This window comes from Carassius gibelio, chromosome B6 (genome assembly GCF_023724105.1).
Source record: "Carassius gibelio isolate Cgi1373 ecotype wild population from Czech Republic chromosome B6, carGib1.2-hapl.c, whole genome shotgun sequence".
Classification (NCBI taxonomy): Eukaryota; Metazoa; Chordata; class Actinopteri; order Cypriniformes; family Cyprinidae; genus Carassius; species Carassius gibelio.
Genome location: NC_068401.1, coordinates 29736112 through 29755312, shown reverse-complemented (window position 1 = coordinate 29755312; position 19201 = coordinate 29736112). Strand labels below are relative to the sequence as shown.

General features: G+C 44.6%; 1 protein-coding gene across 1 annotated transcript; it reads right to left on the bottom strand.

Annotated features, from left to right (window-relative positions):
- Positions 1 to 1559: 1559 nt before the first annotated feature.
- LOC127959636 (volume-regulated anion channel subunit LRRC8E-like) lies at positions 1560 to 6675 on the bottom strand. The gene is made up of 3 exons (XM_052558925.1): positions 6306 to 6675; positions 5551 to 5699; positions 1560 to 4859 (listed from the first exon to the last, which is right to left on the bottom strand). Exons 2-3 carry the CDS (start codon positions 5689 to 5691, stop codon positions 2586 to 2588), a joined length of 2415 nt encoding a protein of 804 aa, XP_052414885.1. The 5' UTR covers positions 5692 to 5699; positions 6306 to 6675; the 3' UTR covers positions 1560 to 2585.
- Between the last annotated feature and the right edge of the window lie 12526 nt (positions 6676 to 19201).

Genomic DNA, 19201 nt, shown 5'->3' with positions numbered 1-19201 from the left:
GGATCCCTCTGACATCCAGCAGAGCGCTCGCCGAATCTTCTGCATGACCTCCAGAGCTTCAGACAGTGCCTCGATCGATGAGTGATTCTCTGCCAATCGATTGCTTCTTGAAGTCTGACTCCTCTGCTCTCAAACAGGATTAATCTAACACCTGTTTAATCCTGACAGAGAGTGTTTTAACTCCGATCAGTTCAAACCCAGCTGGATGATCTCAGCAGACGAGCTCATACTGTACAATAAAACAATTCTCAACACATCCATAGTACGTGAAGTAACATACTGCCAAGTATTGTGACCCATGGCTACTGTATACAGGCCACCATACAGACTTTATTAAAGAGTTTGGTGATTTTACATCTGAGCGTTTACATTTTACGTTAGTTCTGGCTGCAGATAAAGTTTTAATAGTTGGTGATTTTAATTATCCATGTTGATAAAATCATACTCTAGATTTAATGATCCAAAATGCAGCAGCAAGAGTTCTTACTAGAACCAGGAAGTATGACCATATTAGCCCGGTCCTGTCCACACTGCACTGGCTCCCTATCAAACATCGTACAGATTTTAAAATATTGCTTATTACTTATAAAGCCCTGAATGGTTTAGCACCTCAGTATTTAAATGAGCTCCTTTTACATTATACTCCTCTACGTCCGCTACGTTCTCAAAACTCAATTTGATAATACCTAGAATATCAAAATCAACTGCGGGCGGCAGATCCTTTTCCTATTTGGCGCCTAAACTCTGGAATAACCTACCTAACATTGTTCGGGTTTTTTCTCCATTCTGTCACCGATGGAGTTTCGGTTCCTTGCCGCTGTCGCCTCTGGCTTGCTTAGTTGGGGTCACTTCATCTACAGCGATATCATTGACTTCATTGCAAATAAATGCACAGACACTATTTAAACTGAACAGAGATGACATCACTGAATTCAATGATGAACTGCTTTTAACTGTTATGAAGAAAAGCAGTATTTCCAATCAGATTTATTCAGGTGTTGCTGTTTAAATCCAGAGTGAACTTACTTACATAGATAAACATCTGAGCTTAAACACTACTGAGAGAAACTAGACATCAGAAAGAGTTCATCTGAAGGGACACGGATTAATCTGTTGTGGCATCAGTATGGCGTCGGTTCAGTGTTTTTTGCGCTCGCTCACTATCGAACTCTTTCTGTCTCAGGTTTGGAAGAGTTGTTACCATGTTTTCTCAAAGCGATTTTTTTAAAAGTCTTCATTTAAGAGTTTATTCATAAACTAAACCAACCAGGTACAAGGTGAATCACATCACAAACCTTCATTTGAAAATGATAAGTACAAAAAATGTACAAGACAGTGTGTATTTAATGACTAATGAGGGAAAGAACTACAATCCCATGAACCAGTGCGAATGATCTAATTACTAAAAACTAGAATACAGCTATTGATTTAAAGATGTTAATTGTGCATATATAAACTACAAATTTTATGTTTACTTCAAAATAAGCAGATATGCACAAAGAGCATAAAGACACTATTACTCTATTTGTAATGCATCATGGGAGAGTGGGCGGAGCTAAAGAGCTCTTTTGGATCACTGATTGGTGAAGACTTTTTTGCAGAATCATAAATATCTTTTTTCCTAACCAGGAATTCCACTGTTAAACATGATTACTAAAATACTTTAAAATATTTAGTGCAGCCCGTCTTGGAGATCTAGTCTGTCTGGTGAAAGTTCAGGAAATAAACACAATGACATTTAGCTGACGCTTTTATCCAAAGCGACTTACAATTGCTATATATGTCAGAGGTCGCACACCTCTGGAGCAACTAGGGGTTAAGTGTTTTGCTCAGGAACACATTGGTGGATTTGAACCCGGGTCTCTCACACCAAAGGCATGTGTCTTATCTACTGCGCCAACACCACCCCATGAACATTGTGCTTGTAATTCCTGTAATGAGTCTACATTACTGAGCTCATATCATCAATAACCTGGTTTCCCTCCAAAGTTGGAACGTTAACTTTGGAATATCCAATAAAACATTTGTGAACAAGCACCATTTTCATCCAGCAAACCCAAATGTCCTGATAAACTGGCACTATGAATCACTAAGAAACGCAGGACTGAATATAATCATTTCCATATATGTATGTATAATAAATGACTTGTGCCTCAGCGAGGAGATGAAACCCAATAAATATGGTTAATGCTTTCAGAGGTGAATGCTGCTGTTTCGTGTAAGACAATTATACAGAAATACTTTTTCAGAAGGAGATCGGTCCTCCGGTCAGTCTGGTTCTGCGTCCTATCGCACAAAATCCCATGTACAAAGAGCAATTTATTCAGCAAATGCGCTTCCATCTTCCATTATTCACATTAACCTTTTATCACACAAGTAAAACCCACCTTAAGCGAGTGAAAAAACATTTCTTACGAATTAATGCATTTTTATTAGAAATTTGGCATTTCCATCACTCGTTTCTAATGCAATACTACAAACTGTGCATTACATAAAGCTAATGTCATCACATAAATCACAGGACAGTCTATTTAGAAAAGTGTAAAAGTTATTTTAAAAAAGTGTTGAATGCTCCAGTGCTGTGATTATCTGTGCTTCATCCTGTCCTTCACGTCTGGAGGCAGAAGGTCCATCAGACTGTCCTCCACGATCACAGCGGTCAGTTTGAGCGAGACACAGTCGGCGATCTCCACAGGCAGAGACTCCAGACGGTTTCCCTTCAGCTCCAGCCGAAGCAGCTGAGCCAGATTCCCGACCAGAGGAGACAGCGAGGAGATGCTGTTATTCCCCAGCGCCAGCACCTTCAGCCTCTTACAGGAGAACAGCTCCTCGGGGAGACTCTCCAGAGAGTTAAAGGCCAGCGAGAGGAACTGCAGACTCTGAAGGATGCCGATCTCCGAGGGCAGAGACGCCAGCTGGTTGTGGGAAAGGTCCAGGTGTCGGAGTTTGGTGCAGTAACAGAGGCGCGGCGGAAGACTGCGGATCTTGTTCCAGCTGAGGTCCAGTGTCTCCAGGGCGCGGAGCTTGCTGATGTGCTCGGGGATGTAGGAGATGTGATTGTGCCAGAGCTTGAGGACGGTCAGACGACGACAGTGCTGCAGACTCAAGATCTCTTCCACGGTGGTGAGGCGGTTCTCTCGAAGGTCCAGCTCCTGCAGGAGGGACAGGCTGAAGACGGCGCTGGGGATCCGCTCCAGACCGCAGCCCGTCAGCTCCAGAGCGCTCAGGTTCACCAGCTTCTTCAGACTGTTGTAGACCTGGAGTCTGGTGCCCTCGTTGTGAACGCACAGTCGCAGGAGCTGACCGCAAACATCCACAACACTTGGCGGGATCTTCGTCAGCTTGCAGTGTAAGGTCAGCAGGCGCAGGTTCTTCAGCTCACGTAAAGAGTCGAGCCACGGACCGCGGGAGAACTCACTGCTCAGAGCGCCGCTCAGGTGAAGCTCCTCCAGACTCTGTAAGCTGTACATCCACAGCGGAACCTGCTCCGGGCCCTCGAAGCCCAACCGCAGAACCTTCAGGTTCTCCCGCAGATGACTGAGGGCCTCCAGCTGGAGCTTGGCCGGACTGTGGATCAACACCATCTCCTGTAAGGCTGGAAGCTGTGATACGGTTCCTGGGATCGTCACGTTACTGATCAGCTCCAGTTTGAGCGACTGGACCTCGGAGATCTCAAAGACAGTGTCGGGTAACCCTGGGAGCAGGAACAGAGCGAGCTCCAGCCTCTCGGAGGCGTTGCGTGACAGACGAGCGCGGAGTTTATCGGCCGTCCACTCCAGGTTGAGGTTGAGCTGCCGTAAGCGACATTCACTGACCTCCGAGAGGAAGACGGCGAAGCGTTTGGAGTACAGGGCGTCGTACTGATCACTGAGGTGCAGCAGAAACGCAAAGTCATTTTTAACATCCGGGATGTCGTTTATTCCCGTCTCCAAGCGCACTGCCTCAAAGGAATACTCTTTCAGCGGTCGGTGAAACAGCCAGTAAAGTGAATAAACGCACAGCAGTCCGTACACTCCCACGAAGCAGATGTAGCAGTAGGCTAATTTAGAGAACAGGTGTGCTTTATTGTAGTTACAGCAGAACACACTGAACCCCGTCAGATCTGGAGGCACCGAGCACATCACCACGATCTGGATGTTAGGGACCAGTGCCACGCTGTAAACTGTGATCAGAGCGAATTTGAAGACCTTCAGCGCCGTCTGCAGCACGTACATGAAGTAAAGCAGATCCGCCGCCTCCACGTGTGTCCGAAACTTACGGACTTTCTCAAACAGGGCCTTGGCCTGCTCACCTTCCTTCTTATCCAAGAGCGACGCGGTCGGCTGCGGTTCTGCTGATTTCTGCTCCGAGCCGGACTTTATGGAAGATCGGATCAGAGACACCATGTCGTCGTTGTTGTCTGCGGCTGATTTGGTCATTGTGTTCTTCCTCCACACGACCATCCTCTCCTCTCGCCGTTCTTCATAGACTTCGCTGATGGCTCTCGTGGTCCAGGGAGAGTCGAAGCACTTCCCCAGTATGGTCACAAACAGCTCGATCTTAGACGACGTTCCTGGGAACTTGAACCAGAAGCTGCTGGCCACCATGAAGATCATGCTGTGGATGACCACTAGGTAAGGGAAGTACTTTCCGTACCAGTGCACGGCCCGTTCGTAGCAGAAGTGGTTGACGAACTCGTACTGGTGGATATCCAGACCGTTCTTCCGGCCGAACACCTCCACGACGTCCGGACCGAGGTGTTTGGTGATGGAGAACTCCCACAGACTCTGGTTCTCCTGCCGCAGGTGACTGCAGTCTCGCTCTCCGCCGGAGAGATCTGGGAATCGGTTCGGCAGACAAGATATCTTGTCTTGGGTCAGCTGCGGAGAGATGAAGATTGTCTAAGCATCAGTGATGATGACACACGAAACATCACACTCATCTAACAAACATTTACACTGCAAACACCTGCGTGTTTCTAGCAGCAAATAAAAGGAAGAAAGACCGATGGGTATCACGAGTCACGACAGGAGTCTGACGACAAACACACCACAGAGACACGTTATAATCCGCTAAAGCTCTTGCCTAATCACTTCTCTTTACTGCACACGTTCCTGATCAGACGTTCATGGAGAACAGAATGACAAACCACAGCAGAACACACAATAATATATACTTTCCTAAGGAACAGTTCACATGAAAATGTAAATGTTCACTCTCATGTCACTCCTAACCTGTTTAATGTGTCTGCATGCAGCATTTCTGAAGCTGGAGTGAAGGAAAACATGTATATTAAAACACTAACACAGAGAATCACATGGTATCTGAAGGTTTGGAATAAAGTGTGTGTCACATGGATGAATGTTATTATACTTTTATGATACTTTGATGGTGTTTGTTGTGGAGTATGTTGCAGTGCATGGTAAAACACAGCTCAAAGGTTCTTTAAAACCCATCTTCTTGCATTAAAGGAAAGGAAGAACAATTAAATTTTGATGTGAACTAGTTCTTCTCAGTGACTGACTAATAGTGTCAGGACTCTGGAGGTAGATCTGATGTCAGGAAGCTCACCTGAAGCGTGCAGCCGAACACCCCGATCATCAGCATGGTGACGCCCAGATACTCCGACAGGACGTCCCACCAGGGCTTCAGGACCCGGAGATGAGGGTTCTGCTCCGACGTGATGCTCCGGATCTCATTCACAGGAATCATCTCCACACCTGCCAGGGAAACACCGATCCAGACTGAAAAATTAGGTAAATATCACATGAAAATGGACTTATATTGACTTGTGAAGTTCAGCTGTATTACACTGGTGTTGCTGATCTGCGAGGAGGATCAGAGTTACTATTAAACTCAGGACTCTAGAGTTTCTTGCCTTTATTTTGATAAGAACTCTCAGAGACACAAACTTGAATAAATTAATTGTTGAATAAACATTTAAAAAGAACAGTATTTATTTTTCTAACAATATAAATCTTTGCTATCAATTCTTAACAGTTTCATCCTTGCTGAATAAAAGTTTTTTTTTTTATTTTTTATTACTGACCCCAAACTTTTGAACTGTAGTGTATAGTAAGAGCATAAATATATTTTAAATAAAGATTCTTTTTATTCATCAAATAATCCTGTAAGTGAGTGGTCACTGAAAGATGAGGAGCATCTATAACTTCCTGTAAAAGTCTGACAATAATGACGATGATTCCTCATTAGACTGCTGATCTCAGGTGAGAACACACATGTAGTTAAGACTCGTATATGAAATCACATCTGTGTAAGAGCCGCTGAATGGAGTTAATAGAGTTAGTGAATAGAGTTGAACTCACCTGCGAGGTTCCTCACACACACTGCAGTCCTGAGTCTGATCTGAAACACACCGAGACTCAGAACACACTCGATCTGATCCGATGATGAGGAGAAGGACTACACCAACAATCCCCACACACGCAATCAAACAGCCATGCAGCAGATTCATATTCAGAATTCATATTTCACTGTCACTTCTTCTGACTGATTCACGTTCCGCTGGGAAATGTTTAGTGCAGGCGCGAATTAAATAAACTAATTAAAGCACAGCATAAACAGGGTTTGTTTTACTTCTGAGCGCCAAATGTTCTCACTAATACAGTGAAAGATCATGACAACCGATTTATGAGGACAATTTATGTTATTAGTTATCAATCGAACAAATCTAGTTAGTTTTAATCCAATGACGTGCACAGATGTGCTCCAATCAAAACATTTTATTTAAGATTGAATCCGTGAATGTTGTTTTGCAAACTACTCATATTTTCCTGAATCTATCTGTCCATCCATTCATCTATTATTATTATCATCATCTTGTTTTAATCTGTATTTAGCGCGCTGAATCGTTCCCGCGCTTGGTGTTCAGTGTTTTGGCGCCACCGCGCGAATCTCCCACAAATCCACACAAACCACTGCAAAAACTTATGCTTTTAATATATATATATATATATATATATATATATATATATATATATATATATATATATATATATATATATATATATATATATATATATATATATATATATATATATACACGTTTTGTACAATGTATTATTTGTTGTAAAGCAGGCATAAATAACAATTTATTCATTATTTTGAATGATTAAAAGAAAAAGCATTCCTTTTCAAACAAAAAGCTTAATTTGTACAAGAGTTTCGTCCATTAAGAATGAACAGAAGCTAACATGACTGATAGCAAAGGAACAGTATCTCAAATAAATTAAAGGAAAAAAATAAAAACAAACTTCATGCAATACCACCTTACAAAATCCTTGGAAAAACAACTTAAACTGGTTTAACAAATACATAATTTCATCAGCCTGTTAAAACTATCAAGTGCCTCTGTAGATAAATCTGGAAACGATTGCTCATTTGGTTAGTAAAAATGATCTTGTGTTTGTGTTTGTCCATCTCCAGAAGCTCCAGAGTTCATTTCACACGATCAGTTTCAAGATTGATCAATGTCTGACATGAAAAAGACAAATACAAAATCATGAGATGTGCTGCTTCAGGGTCCGGCCAGGATCGAGTCCAGCACATCCCAGCGGATCGTGGCACTGCTTTGGGCTCAGAGGGAGGTGGCCATGGCCACCCCTGTTTAAACTCTGGCCACCCCTGTGGCCACCCCTAGGTTTATTTGCAGTGGGCACTGGGTACTATTAATTTAAATGCAGAATGTAAATTCACAATAGTTTAAGAAGTGAAAAAAAAGTGCAGCACATGCTGCAGCCACAGTTTTGAGTCTCTGAGCAACATTAAAGTGTTTCATTCCTGAATGAATCAACCGTTTAAATGATTCGGTTCAAACGCAGTGACTCACTTATTAACAGTGACTCGCTGCCACCTATTGGCGGTTTTAATTTCACATTTTATGGAACCTTTTCATTTTTTAAATAATTTCAAACATCAGTTTTCAATGTTTTATCTTTAAAATATCAAAACATTATTTATTCATTTGTCACTGCAGGTTAAAGTATTCCGTCTTCCACGGAGCTGCATTAAACAGTGTGTAAAAACATCTAAATGGCACTTCAGATGCAGCTTCTGTTTTATCTGCATTGCAAAGATCAATTTTTTTGATAATGATTGCATTTGCTTGGTAAAAGCCCAAATGCAAGTATTTGACCTAAAACATGGTGCACACTTTTAGAAACAATGGTGTAAAGGTAAAAAGAAAATAAAAAAATCAGATGTCAGCACAATTAAAAATAAGATATCAGCACAATAACACTCAGCAAAATAGTCTAATTATCATTATCGATAAAATCCTAGAACTCACAGAGATATAACTTTTTGTCTATATTGCAAACCCTTATTTTTTTTCTTTATTTTAATGTGCCACCCCAAAATTTACTGTGGCCTCACTTGGCCACCCCTGTTAAAATTTTCTGGGGGCGCCACTGAGAGAGAGAGAGAGAGAGAGACTGAGAAAGAGAGAGAGAGAGAGAGAGAGAGAGAGACTGAGAGAGAGAGACAGAGAGAGACTGAGAGAGAGAGAGAGAGAGAGGGAGAGAGAGACTGAGACAGAGAGAGAGAGAGAGAGCGATCTTTAATGAGCACAGACATACAGACAGTGATTCTAGTGTTTCTGGCACGGCTCCATGGTCACAGCCACTCCCACACCGCTGCGGCCGGACGTCATGTTGGTGACCTCACTCCACGTGTCTGTTTCCAGGTCATAACACTCAACACTGTCCAGAAACGTGTTCCCATCATACCCACCTACAGACACACAACAAACACACACATCGGTGTCTCTGAATGCTTAAATAATCATCACTGGGTCAGTCAAGCTGCTCTTACACATCTTGGCTTTTATGTAAATTGCATTATAGAAACATTAATAATGTATGCTGTAATGCATTGTATATTTCCATAAATAATGTTATAATATTTAAAGGTCTTTCATGCATTTTAATGCTTTGCACTTTCTAAAAAGTGTAGTAATGAATAGTTAAGTATTATAATCGGGGGTTAACATAAGCTTTTCTCATGAGAGCATCTGGAGATCTTCTTTGGTGACCCATTACATATAACTATAAAACCAATTATTATAGTAGTGAAAATAATGATAATAACATTATTGCACTTTATTTATTTCTTTAAATAAAATAATAAAATACTTATGAGTAAAGTGTGATTAAAGTATTAAAAATACAAAATATTTTATAGTAAACTTATAAACTTTAAAATTAACATGCTAATATATATATATATATATATATATATATATATATATATATATATATATATATATATATATATATATGAATTTATAATTTTTAAACTTAAAGGGGGGGTGAAATGCTCGTTTTCACTCAATATCCTGTTAATCTTGAGTACATATAGAGTAGTACTGCATCCTTCATAAATCCAAAAAGTCTTTAGTTTTATTATATTCATAAGAGAAAGATAGTCTGTACCGATTTTTGCCGGAAAAACACGACCAATTGGAGGCGTGACGTGTGGGCGGAGCTAAAGAATCACGAGCGCCAGTAAGCTTTTGTGTTGAGAGCATGTGGAAGCTGTGACATTACCTTGAGGGAAAACCCATCATCCAAAACAAACCATGGCTAACAGTCAGATTCAGCGTATATTTATAATCCAGAATCAGATCCAGAGGCTGAAACTGAACGAGAGCAGCATCAGCAACGACTCGCTCCGAGCGGGGCTCGAACCCGAGTCTCTGGCATGGGAGGCGGACGCACTAACAAGGAGGCAGAGATATTTGAAGCAGTTTTACTCACCGCCTGCGGTTCCAACACACGATCGTGACCCTTTTTCCTTGGGATTGCATCATCCTTAAGAAATAAACGATACGCAAATCCGTCGTCAAACTGGGCCTTGTTTGTAAAACAAGCATCTTCGAAATGCAGGGAACAAAAAAAAAACACTTGCACAACTCCGTTGATGCTCTGTAAAAATAAACTCCATCCACTTGTCCCTTAATGCTGTTTTTTTGGGTAATCTGTGCAGGGTTGTCTTGCCCTGGCAAACGAAAACACACTTCATTTGTGACATTTGGCGACGCTCTCGCTCTGATCAGTGAAGTCTGTTGTGCTCTCAGTGCTCTGCTATACGGGAGCGCGCTCTTCCGGCAGAAGTGACCCATATAAGGAAATTCCGCTCCATCTAACGTCACACAGACCCATACTCGAAAAAAACTTTCCGAAACTTGTGACAAACCGGAAGGAGTATTTTGTGAACAGAAATACTCCTTCAAACGTACAACTTAATTTTTGAAACTTTGTCCATGTTTAGCATGGGAATCCAACTCTTTAACAGTGTAAAAAACTCAGTATGCATGAAATAGCATTTCACCCCCCCTTTAAAATCAGCAAATTTGTTTTAAATTATTCCAGAAACGGGGTCTATTCTGTGTGTAAGATGCAGTTGGTACTGTGTGAGTGGTGCGCCATCACTCCCAGAGCACTGTGTCTGTGTCTCATGGAAGAGATGAAGCTCCAGACGTCCATCAGTTTTCATCGCTCCACAGTGTTCAGCTAATGGGTGCCGTCGTATCCACCCATCACACAGATGTTGTGATAGAGTCGGACACTCTGAATGGGATAATACTGGTCTGGCAGTTTCCTTTGACAAGGCTCCGGTCAGAGAGAAGGGCACAGAGAACTTATTCCAGCAAACTTTAATATTGTAGTTTGGGTACAAGCATTGGTGTACAAATAGTTATATGTGTGTGTGTGTGTGGTCTATAAAATAAACAAAGAATAAAATAATATTAATCACAATGTACAAAAGTATAAAAATTATATACAAAGGTATACAGTAATATCCAATGCAATAATAAACATTGAATCAGAATAATTAAATATAATAATTTCGTCAAATAACTTGAAAAGAGTCATAAACAACTAATATACAGGCATATGAAAGGTAAATGAGGCAAAGTAGGAATACTAAATGGATTTGGTGGTCTTCGCTTCCCTCTAGTGGAAGCGGGCGCAACTGCACCCCATGTGCTCAGCACATGAGGGGATCATGGCCAGGGAGCGCTGAACTACACTCTCGGTGCGTCTGACAGCGACACAGAGGCTAAACACGATTTAGCAGTGGGACTAAAGGGCATAAGATCTGAAATATAGCACGCGAGAATGCAGCTTAAGGCTGAGATAATGTAAAGGAAACAATCTCCAGTCTAACAACGCTTATGACATGTTCAAGTGATACATATTAACTAAAGAAATACACACGAAAGTATCAAACCATACATATAATATACTTAACATGAAAACAGGTGAAAGTATACAACATCTAAACAAGTCCGATGGCAATATTTGCATCTTAGTGCAAGATGAAACTTACTTTCGATTAGGTTACGCACACGCGAGCCACCATCCCACAGAATGCGGAGTCGGGAATGAGGATGTGATGCGCTCGGAAAGGATATGACATCATTACAGTTTCAAAATAAAATGACAGGAAATAAAAGACTTTCCGGCATAGCCGCCCCCAAATTTAGCAATAAATTTGAATCACAAAGGAAAGTCTACTTAGTTGGCGTCATCTTCATCCTCCCAAGCTGGCAGCCGCACAAGGCGCACGACTGGCCATAGGTAGGTCTGTCCCTTGATCTTAACTTCAGCTGCCCTGACTCGTCCATCCGAACCGGAACAGGTCTTCACCACTCTCCCGATGGGCCACTGAGCTCTGGGTAGCTGCGAATCAACCACCATCACCACCTGGCCAGCAGCCAGATTGTCTGTGTCCTTGTGCCACTTTGACCGCTTCTGAAGGTCCGGGAGATGGCGACGGATAAAGTTGGACCAGAAATGGTCCGCCAGGATCTGGCTGTGGTGCCATCTTCTTCTGCTGAGAAGGTCACTAGATGCATAGACAGCCCGTGGAAGTGATGCGTCGCGGCGTCCCATCAACAGTAGATTTGGTGTGACGGGATCCGGATCCGCAGCATCTCTAGCATTGAGTTTTCCTTCCACTTCAATCAGCACAGTTTGCAGCACAGGTTCAGTGACGGTGTGGTCCTGAAGGATGACTTGGAGAGCTGACTTAATCGACTTGATCTCTCGTTCCCACGTTCCCCCAAAGTGTGGAGAGCCAGGAGGGTTGAAACGGAACTCGATTTGCTGTCTGGCCAGCTGTTCTTGAAGAGGAACTTCTAAAGCAGCAAAACTGGCTTGCAGCTCCACAGCTCCACCTCGGAAGTTGGTTCCTCTGTCAGCCAGGATCTCAAATGGCTTTCCGCGGCGGGCGATGAAGCAGCGGAGAGACATCAGGAAAGCATCAGTGTCTATACTCTCCAGTAGGTCAAGATGCACACAGCTCGTCGTCATGCACTTGAAAATCAGACCCCACCGCTTTTCTGTGCGCCGGCCCACCTTGACATTGTAGGGACCAAAACAATCGACTCCAGTCGACCAGAAAGGTGGCTTGTATAAGCGGAGTCTGGCAGGGGGTAAGTCTGCCATCCGAGGGACCACTGGAGTAGCGCGCCATTTCTGACATTCAACACAGCTGTGCTGATGATGCTTGATGGACTCTCTTCCCCGGAGGATCCAATATGTTCTCCTCATCTTTGCGAAAACCCGCTCAGGGCCTGGATGTAGCAGTTCACTATCATATTTCTTAATGAGCATCTTCGTGACATAAGATTTGGGATCAAGGATGATAGGATGCATCGCATCTGGGTCAAGATCTTCTGCTCTGTGTAGTCTACCTCCCACTCTCACCAGGCCAACAGCTTCATCATACTCTGGAGCAAGCATGAGCAGGCGACTCAGTCTCGAGATGGACTTACCAGCAGCAAGAGCTTCCACCTCTTCAGGGAAGGACTCTCTCTGGGCTTGTCTGAGGACATGTAGCTCTGCTGTTTGGACATCTGCTGCTGTCATGGTGGGGCTGCTCTGGTCATCAGCCGCCCCGTGAAGGCTCTCATGGGTAGCCTTGAGAAGACTGTCCCAGTTGTCTATATCAGACCTGAGTGTCGTGGTCGGAGAGCAGGTGGTGACTCCACAGAACAATGTCTTCCGAAGTTCATCCTCATCAGCTTCTTGGGCTTCTATTAACTGAAGCACTGGCCAGGAGTCTGGGTGTAGTCGGAGGAATGGTGGACCTTGGCTCCACCGGTTCAGCTGGGTGAGCTCGAGCAAGGGTTTGCCATGAGTAAGGTCATCGGCTGGATTGTCAGTGGTGCGGACATACCGCCAGGTCGAGTTTTCAGTGAGCTCTTGAATTTCTGCGATTCTAGTTCCTACAAAGACCTTGTAGCGACACGAGTCGGAATTGAGCCCCAGTGTCTGCTACTGTTGGGACATAGCATCGGGGAATTTCCACTTGTGGAAGATGGACTAGTTCACTCTCCCAATGTGTCCAGATATCCAGCAGAGCCTCTGGTCTGATCGGTTCATCCCAGCCAACTCCCACTCTCCACAGGTCTTGAATCAGGATCTTCGCTCGTGTGGTGAATGGAATTAGGTATCCGAGGGGATCGTATTGTGTTGCCATCACCTTGTAGATGTTCCTCAGAGTTGGCTGTGAATATTCTACTGGTCTGTGGTGGTACCCAAGGCGATCGGTAAGGCAGTTCCAGTGAAGGCCTAAGGCTGGCTCTTCGGGATCTTGTCGAGACTGAGAGAGCCGAAACTCGGTGCTTGCTGCTTTCGCTTCCAATGGAAGATGCCCAACAACGGTGGGGGTGTTACTGGCCCACTGCTTGATGTCAAAGCCTCCAGCTGAGAGCAGTTTACGCATCCTGTTGATAATGGTCTTGGCTTCATCAGCGTTCGTGACGCTGGTCAAACAGTTGTGGACGTAGAAGGCAGTCTCCACAAGGTGTAGGATGTCCTCATAACCACTGCTGTTATCCTTCACATGCCGCTGAAGGGCGTATGTGGCACAGCAGGGACTGCATGTCGTCCCGAATGGCAAAACCTGCCACTCATACACCGTTGGTTCCTCCTCCCTCTTCATACCTCTCCAGAGAAAACGGAGAAGGGGCTTGTCTTCTGGTAGCAGGCGAACCTGATGAAACATTGCTTTGTCAATGTCACCACTGATAGCCACACTGTGTTCTCGGAACCGAAGAAGTACACCGCGGAGAGTAGGACCTAAGGTCGGACCGGGCAATAGTTGGCTGTTGAGACTTTGAACGTTGTGCTGGTAGGAACAGTTGTAGACAATCCTCGCCTTACCGTTGTGGTGGACAACGTGGTGCGGCAGATACCAGGACTCTGTGGAGCTGTCTACTGTGTCAGGAGGTAGAGGTTCGGCGTAGCCCAACTGTTCAAGTTTCTGTATTTCTTGATAGTAGGTGTTGGCTAGAGCAGTGTCTTTGGCTAGACGGCGTTCTGTGCTCCGTAGCTGTGGGAGCAATGTGTGTTTTGGAGCCCAGAGCGTGAGGCTTGCTTTGCACCTCAGTAGTGGAGTAGCATACCTTGTTACTCCATCCACTGCTGCCTTGACTGTGCGCTGTTCCAGCAGTTCTAGGGCCTGCTGATCCTCTTTGGAGTGGATCACAGTCTTGGCTTTGGCATACCGGGTTATGTCAACTTCCCACAGTCGTTCAACATGCCGTTGCAGCTCTGAGTAAGTAGACATGGTGAAGTAGCAGTGAGAGTGCTCACCAGTGAGGTTAAGGTTGGCAGGGCCTTGCAATGTCCAACCAAGAGCAGTACACACAGCTACAGGACTCCCAGGAGGACCTGCTCGGACCGGTTGTTTGGGAACCAGCAGTTGTGGAAAGTGAGAGCCTATCAACAGAAGCGGCTGGACCTTGTCAACCTTCGGGAGAGGAAGAGCTTGCAGGTGGGAGTATCTGCGCATGAGTGACTTGACAGGATAGCTATGCTCAGACAGGCTCAGCTCACCAGCGGTGAAGACATGAAAGATGTGGTACCTTTGTTTGGGAGAATGAGCTGGGGAGATGTCGAACGAGACAGCGGCTCCTTGTAGATGGATCACCTCATGGTGGACAGTACGTAAAGGCAAGCTTTCAGGTTCTTAAGCTAAATAGAGATGCTGGACTGCTGAGGGAAGGATGAGGGTTCTCTCCAATCCGTCATCCAGAATAGCGAAACCTTACAGAGTGTGCTTGGCATTATACAGGCGCACCTTAACTAGCTTCAACATGACTCTCTGCGGACGACTAGGACGGTCAACGTATATGGTGTCGGGAGCAGCACTGACCATTAACACTTTCTTAGCCTCTTGGGAACACACTTCGTGGAGCACGGTCAGGTGTTGCTGTTTGCACACTTGACAAGGCTTCTTGAGAGTACATGCCTCAGGTTTATTCCTGCCACACCTCCAACATCCTCTGTCTTTAATCCAGGTGGAAATCTCTGATGGATTGAGTGTTTTGAATTTGGGGCATAAGCTGAGGTAATGCTCACAGGCGTCGCAGTAAGGCTTCACACTGGGTTTACCTTTGGGTGACTTTGTGCTGCAAGCAGGATCTGGAGGGGCTTCCTTAGCTTGACTCTCAGTGCTGTAAAACACGTTGGATGAAGGACCATGGGATTTCTTTTTGCCCTTAACTGGCTGGTCTTGGAACATCAGAGCTGCTCGAGATGATATGCGCTTTGCTTGTGACTGAAAGCCAAACAGAGAAGTCTTCAAGCGTGTAGGTCTGATCAGTGGCGGTCCTCAGGATGCCTCGGTTTATGCTGTACTCCACAAACACATCTCGGTAGTTAGTATGCAGTTTGCTGAGCAGCCTGTCTACGTGGGAGTTGCATCGCAGTTCTCGCCCTCGAGGGAGCGGAGCATGCCAACTAGACCTTGTACTGATAGGGCAAAGTTGTCAAATGCCTCTGGATCTCCAGATCTTACATGAGGTGAGTTTAAGATGGCACCCAGCTCACTCTGCATGAGCTGACGCGGTTGCCCATATTTATCTTGGAGAGCCTGGAGGGCTGAGGTGTATGGCTTTGGATGGTACATGTAGGCTTGGGCTAGCTTGTAGGCGCTTGGCAGTTTCAAGTGATTGAGGAGGACTTGATATTTGAACTGCTCTGTGAGGTGAGCATGTGTATGGAGCAGATTGTCCAAAGCCATCTTGAGCAGGGCAAAGTCTGATTCTTTCCCTGAGGTGAAGTGAGGTAGAGTAGGTCTAGGAAGGCCATAAGATGTGGCAACTAGGAGCTCCATGAGGTCTGTACCCGGCGTTGCACTGTAATCTAGAGGTGCTGTGCCCTGTCGTGGAGAAGGTGGAATGGCGGGGTAAGGATAGGACAGCATGTTAGCAGCTGATAGCAATGGCTGTAGAGGTGTAACGGGTGGAGGCACATATTGGACCTGGGCTTGGCTATAGACCATGTGTGGCTGCCGAAGTGGGGCCATATACTGTCCTACTGACAGTGGCGGAGCACATGAGGTAACGGCACTCACGGCTGATCTGGGAGCCAACTGCGAAGCTGGGTTGATGATTGCAGGAGGAGTAAGCATAGTAAGATACGTAGGCTGCGGCTGAGCGAGTACACTAGTAGTAGTATAAGCACTCACTTGTGGAGCGGGCTGGACTGATGTAAGACTGGTCGAGACAGGGGGACTTATGACTGCACTGGAGACTGGTGGCATAACATGAATAGACGGAGTAGAATGGAGCAGTCCATGTCTATCTTTTGAGTGGAGTAGGAGAGGCTGAGCTTCTGATGAGGACCTTAGGTTGTACTCACATTCACTTAGGGGCCTGGAGGAATGGGGACTCTCAAGTCCTTCTTCCTTCAGGAAGTCAAGTCCTTCTTCCTTCTCGGTGTGTACCCAACTTCAAAGTTTGCAAGGGATGCTGGTAACTGTATCTCCCGCTGGGGTCGAGAACGCACTGCTGGATCTGTAGATGGTTGTCCTGGCTCCATATTGTCTCCAGAAAGCTGTCAGGTCCGGCTCGAAGGACCATGTGATAGAGTCGGACACTCTGAATGGGATAATACTGGTCTGGCAGTTTCCTTTGACAAGGCTCCGGTCAGAGAGAAGGGCACAGAGAACTTATTCCAGCAAACTTTAATATTGTAGTTTGGGTACAAGCATTGGTGTACAAATAGTTATATTTGTGGGTGTGTGTGTGGTCTATAAAAGAAACAAAGAATAAAATAATCTTAATCACAATGTACAAAAGTATAAAAATTATATACAAAGGTATACAGTAATATCCAATGCAATAATAAACATTGAATCAGAATACTTAAATATAATAATTTGGTCAAATAACCTGAAAAGAGTCATAAACAACTAATATACAGTCATACGAAAGGTAAATGAGGCAAAGTAGGAATACTAAATGGATTTGGTGGTCTTCGCTTCCCTCTAGTGGAAGCGGGCGCAACTGCACCCCATGTGCTCAGCACATGAGGGGATCATGGCCAGGGAGCGCTGAACTACACTCTAGGTGCGTCTGACAGCGACACAGAGGCTAAACACGATTTAGCAGTGGGACTAAAGGGCATAAGAACTGAAATATAGCACTCAAGAATACAGCTTAAGGCTGAGATAATGTAAAGGAAACAATCTCCAGTCTAACAAGGCTTATGACATGTTCACGTAATACCTATTAACTAAAGAAATACACACGAAAGTATCAAACCATACATATAATATACTTAACATGAAAACAGGTGAAAGTATACAACAGCTAAACAAGTCCGATGGCAATATTTGCATTTGCGGGCGGCAGATCCTTTTCCTATTTGGCGCCTAAACTCTGGAATAACCTACTTAACATTGTTCGGGAGGCAGACACACTCTTGCAGTTTAAATCTAGATTAAAGACCCATCTCTTTAACCTAGCATACACATAACATACTAATATGCTTTTAATATCCAAATCCGTTAAAGGATTTTTAGGCTGCATTAATTAGGTAAACCGGAACCGGAAACACTTCACATAACACCGTACTTTCTACATCATTAGAAGAATGGCATCTACGCTAATATTTGTCTGTTTCTCTCTTGTTCCGAGGTCACCGTTGCCACGAGATCCAGTCTGTGTCCAGATCAGAGGGTCACTGCAGTCACCCGGATCCAGTACGTATCCAGACCAGATGGTGGATCAGCACCTAGAAAGGACCTCTACATCCCTGAAAGACAGCGGAGACCAGGACAACTAGAGCCCAGATACAGATCCCCTGTAAAGACCTTGTCTCAGAGGAGCACCAGGACAAGACCACAGGAAACAGATGATTCTTCTGCACAATCTGACTTTGCTGCAGCCTGGAATTGAACTACTGGTTTCGTCTGGTCAGAGGAGAACTGACCCCCCAACTGAGTCTGGTTTCTCCCAAGGTTTTTTTTCTCCATTCTGTCACCGATGGAGTTTCGGTTCCTTGCCGCTGTCGCCTCTGGCTTGCTTAGTTGGGGTCACTTCATCTACAGCGATATCATTGACTTGATTGCAAATAGAAACAAACACTATTTCAACTGAACAGAGATGACATAACTGAATTCAATGATGAACTGCCTTTAACTATCATTTTGCATTATTGAGACACTGTTTTCCAAATGAATGTTGTTCAGTGCTTTGACGCAATGTATTTTGTTTAAAGCACTATATAAATAAAGGTGATTGATTGATTGATTGATCTTAGTGCAAGATGAAACTTACTTTCGATTAGGTTACGCACACGCGAGCCACCATCCCACAGAATGCGGAGTCGGGAATGAGGATGTGATGCGCTCGGAAAGGATATGACATCATTACAGTTTCAAAATAAAATGACAGGAAATAAAAGACTTTCCGACAGATGTAGTTCCCCAGAGCACACACACCTGAACACAGATCACATGACGCTCAGGACACGCCTGAACACAGATCACATGACGCTCAGGACACGCCTGAACACAGATCACATGACGCTCAGGACACACCTGAACACAGATCACATGATGCTCAGGACACGCCTGAACACAGATCACATTACGCTCAGGACACGCCTGAACACAGATCACATGGCCCTCAGGACACGCCTGAACACGGATCACATGACCTTCAGGACAAGCCTGAACACAGATCACATGACCCTCAGCACAGGCCTGAACACAGATCACATGATGCTCAGGACAGGCCTGAACACAGATCACATGACGCTCAGGACACGCCTGAACACAGATCACATGACGCTCAGGACTAGCCTGAACACAGATCACACGACGCTCAGGACAGGCCTGAACACAGATCACACGACGCTCAGGACAAGCCTGAACACAGATCACACGACGCTCAGGA

Excerpts from the sequence above, each read along its gene's own strand:
- LOC127959636 (XM_052558925.1), bottom strand. The coding sequence starts at position 5,691 with ATGATTCCTGTGAATGAGATCCGGAGCATCACGTCGGAGCAGAACCCT. Across the intron at positions 4,860-5,550 it reads TGTTCGGCTGCACGCTTCAG|CTGACCCAAGACAAGATATC; the intron begins GTGAGCTTCCTG and ends ATCTCTCCGCAG.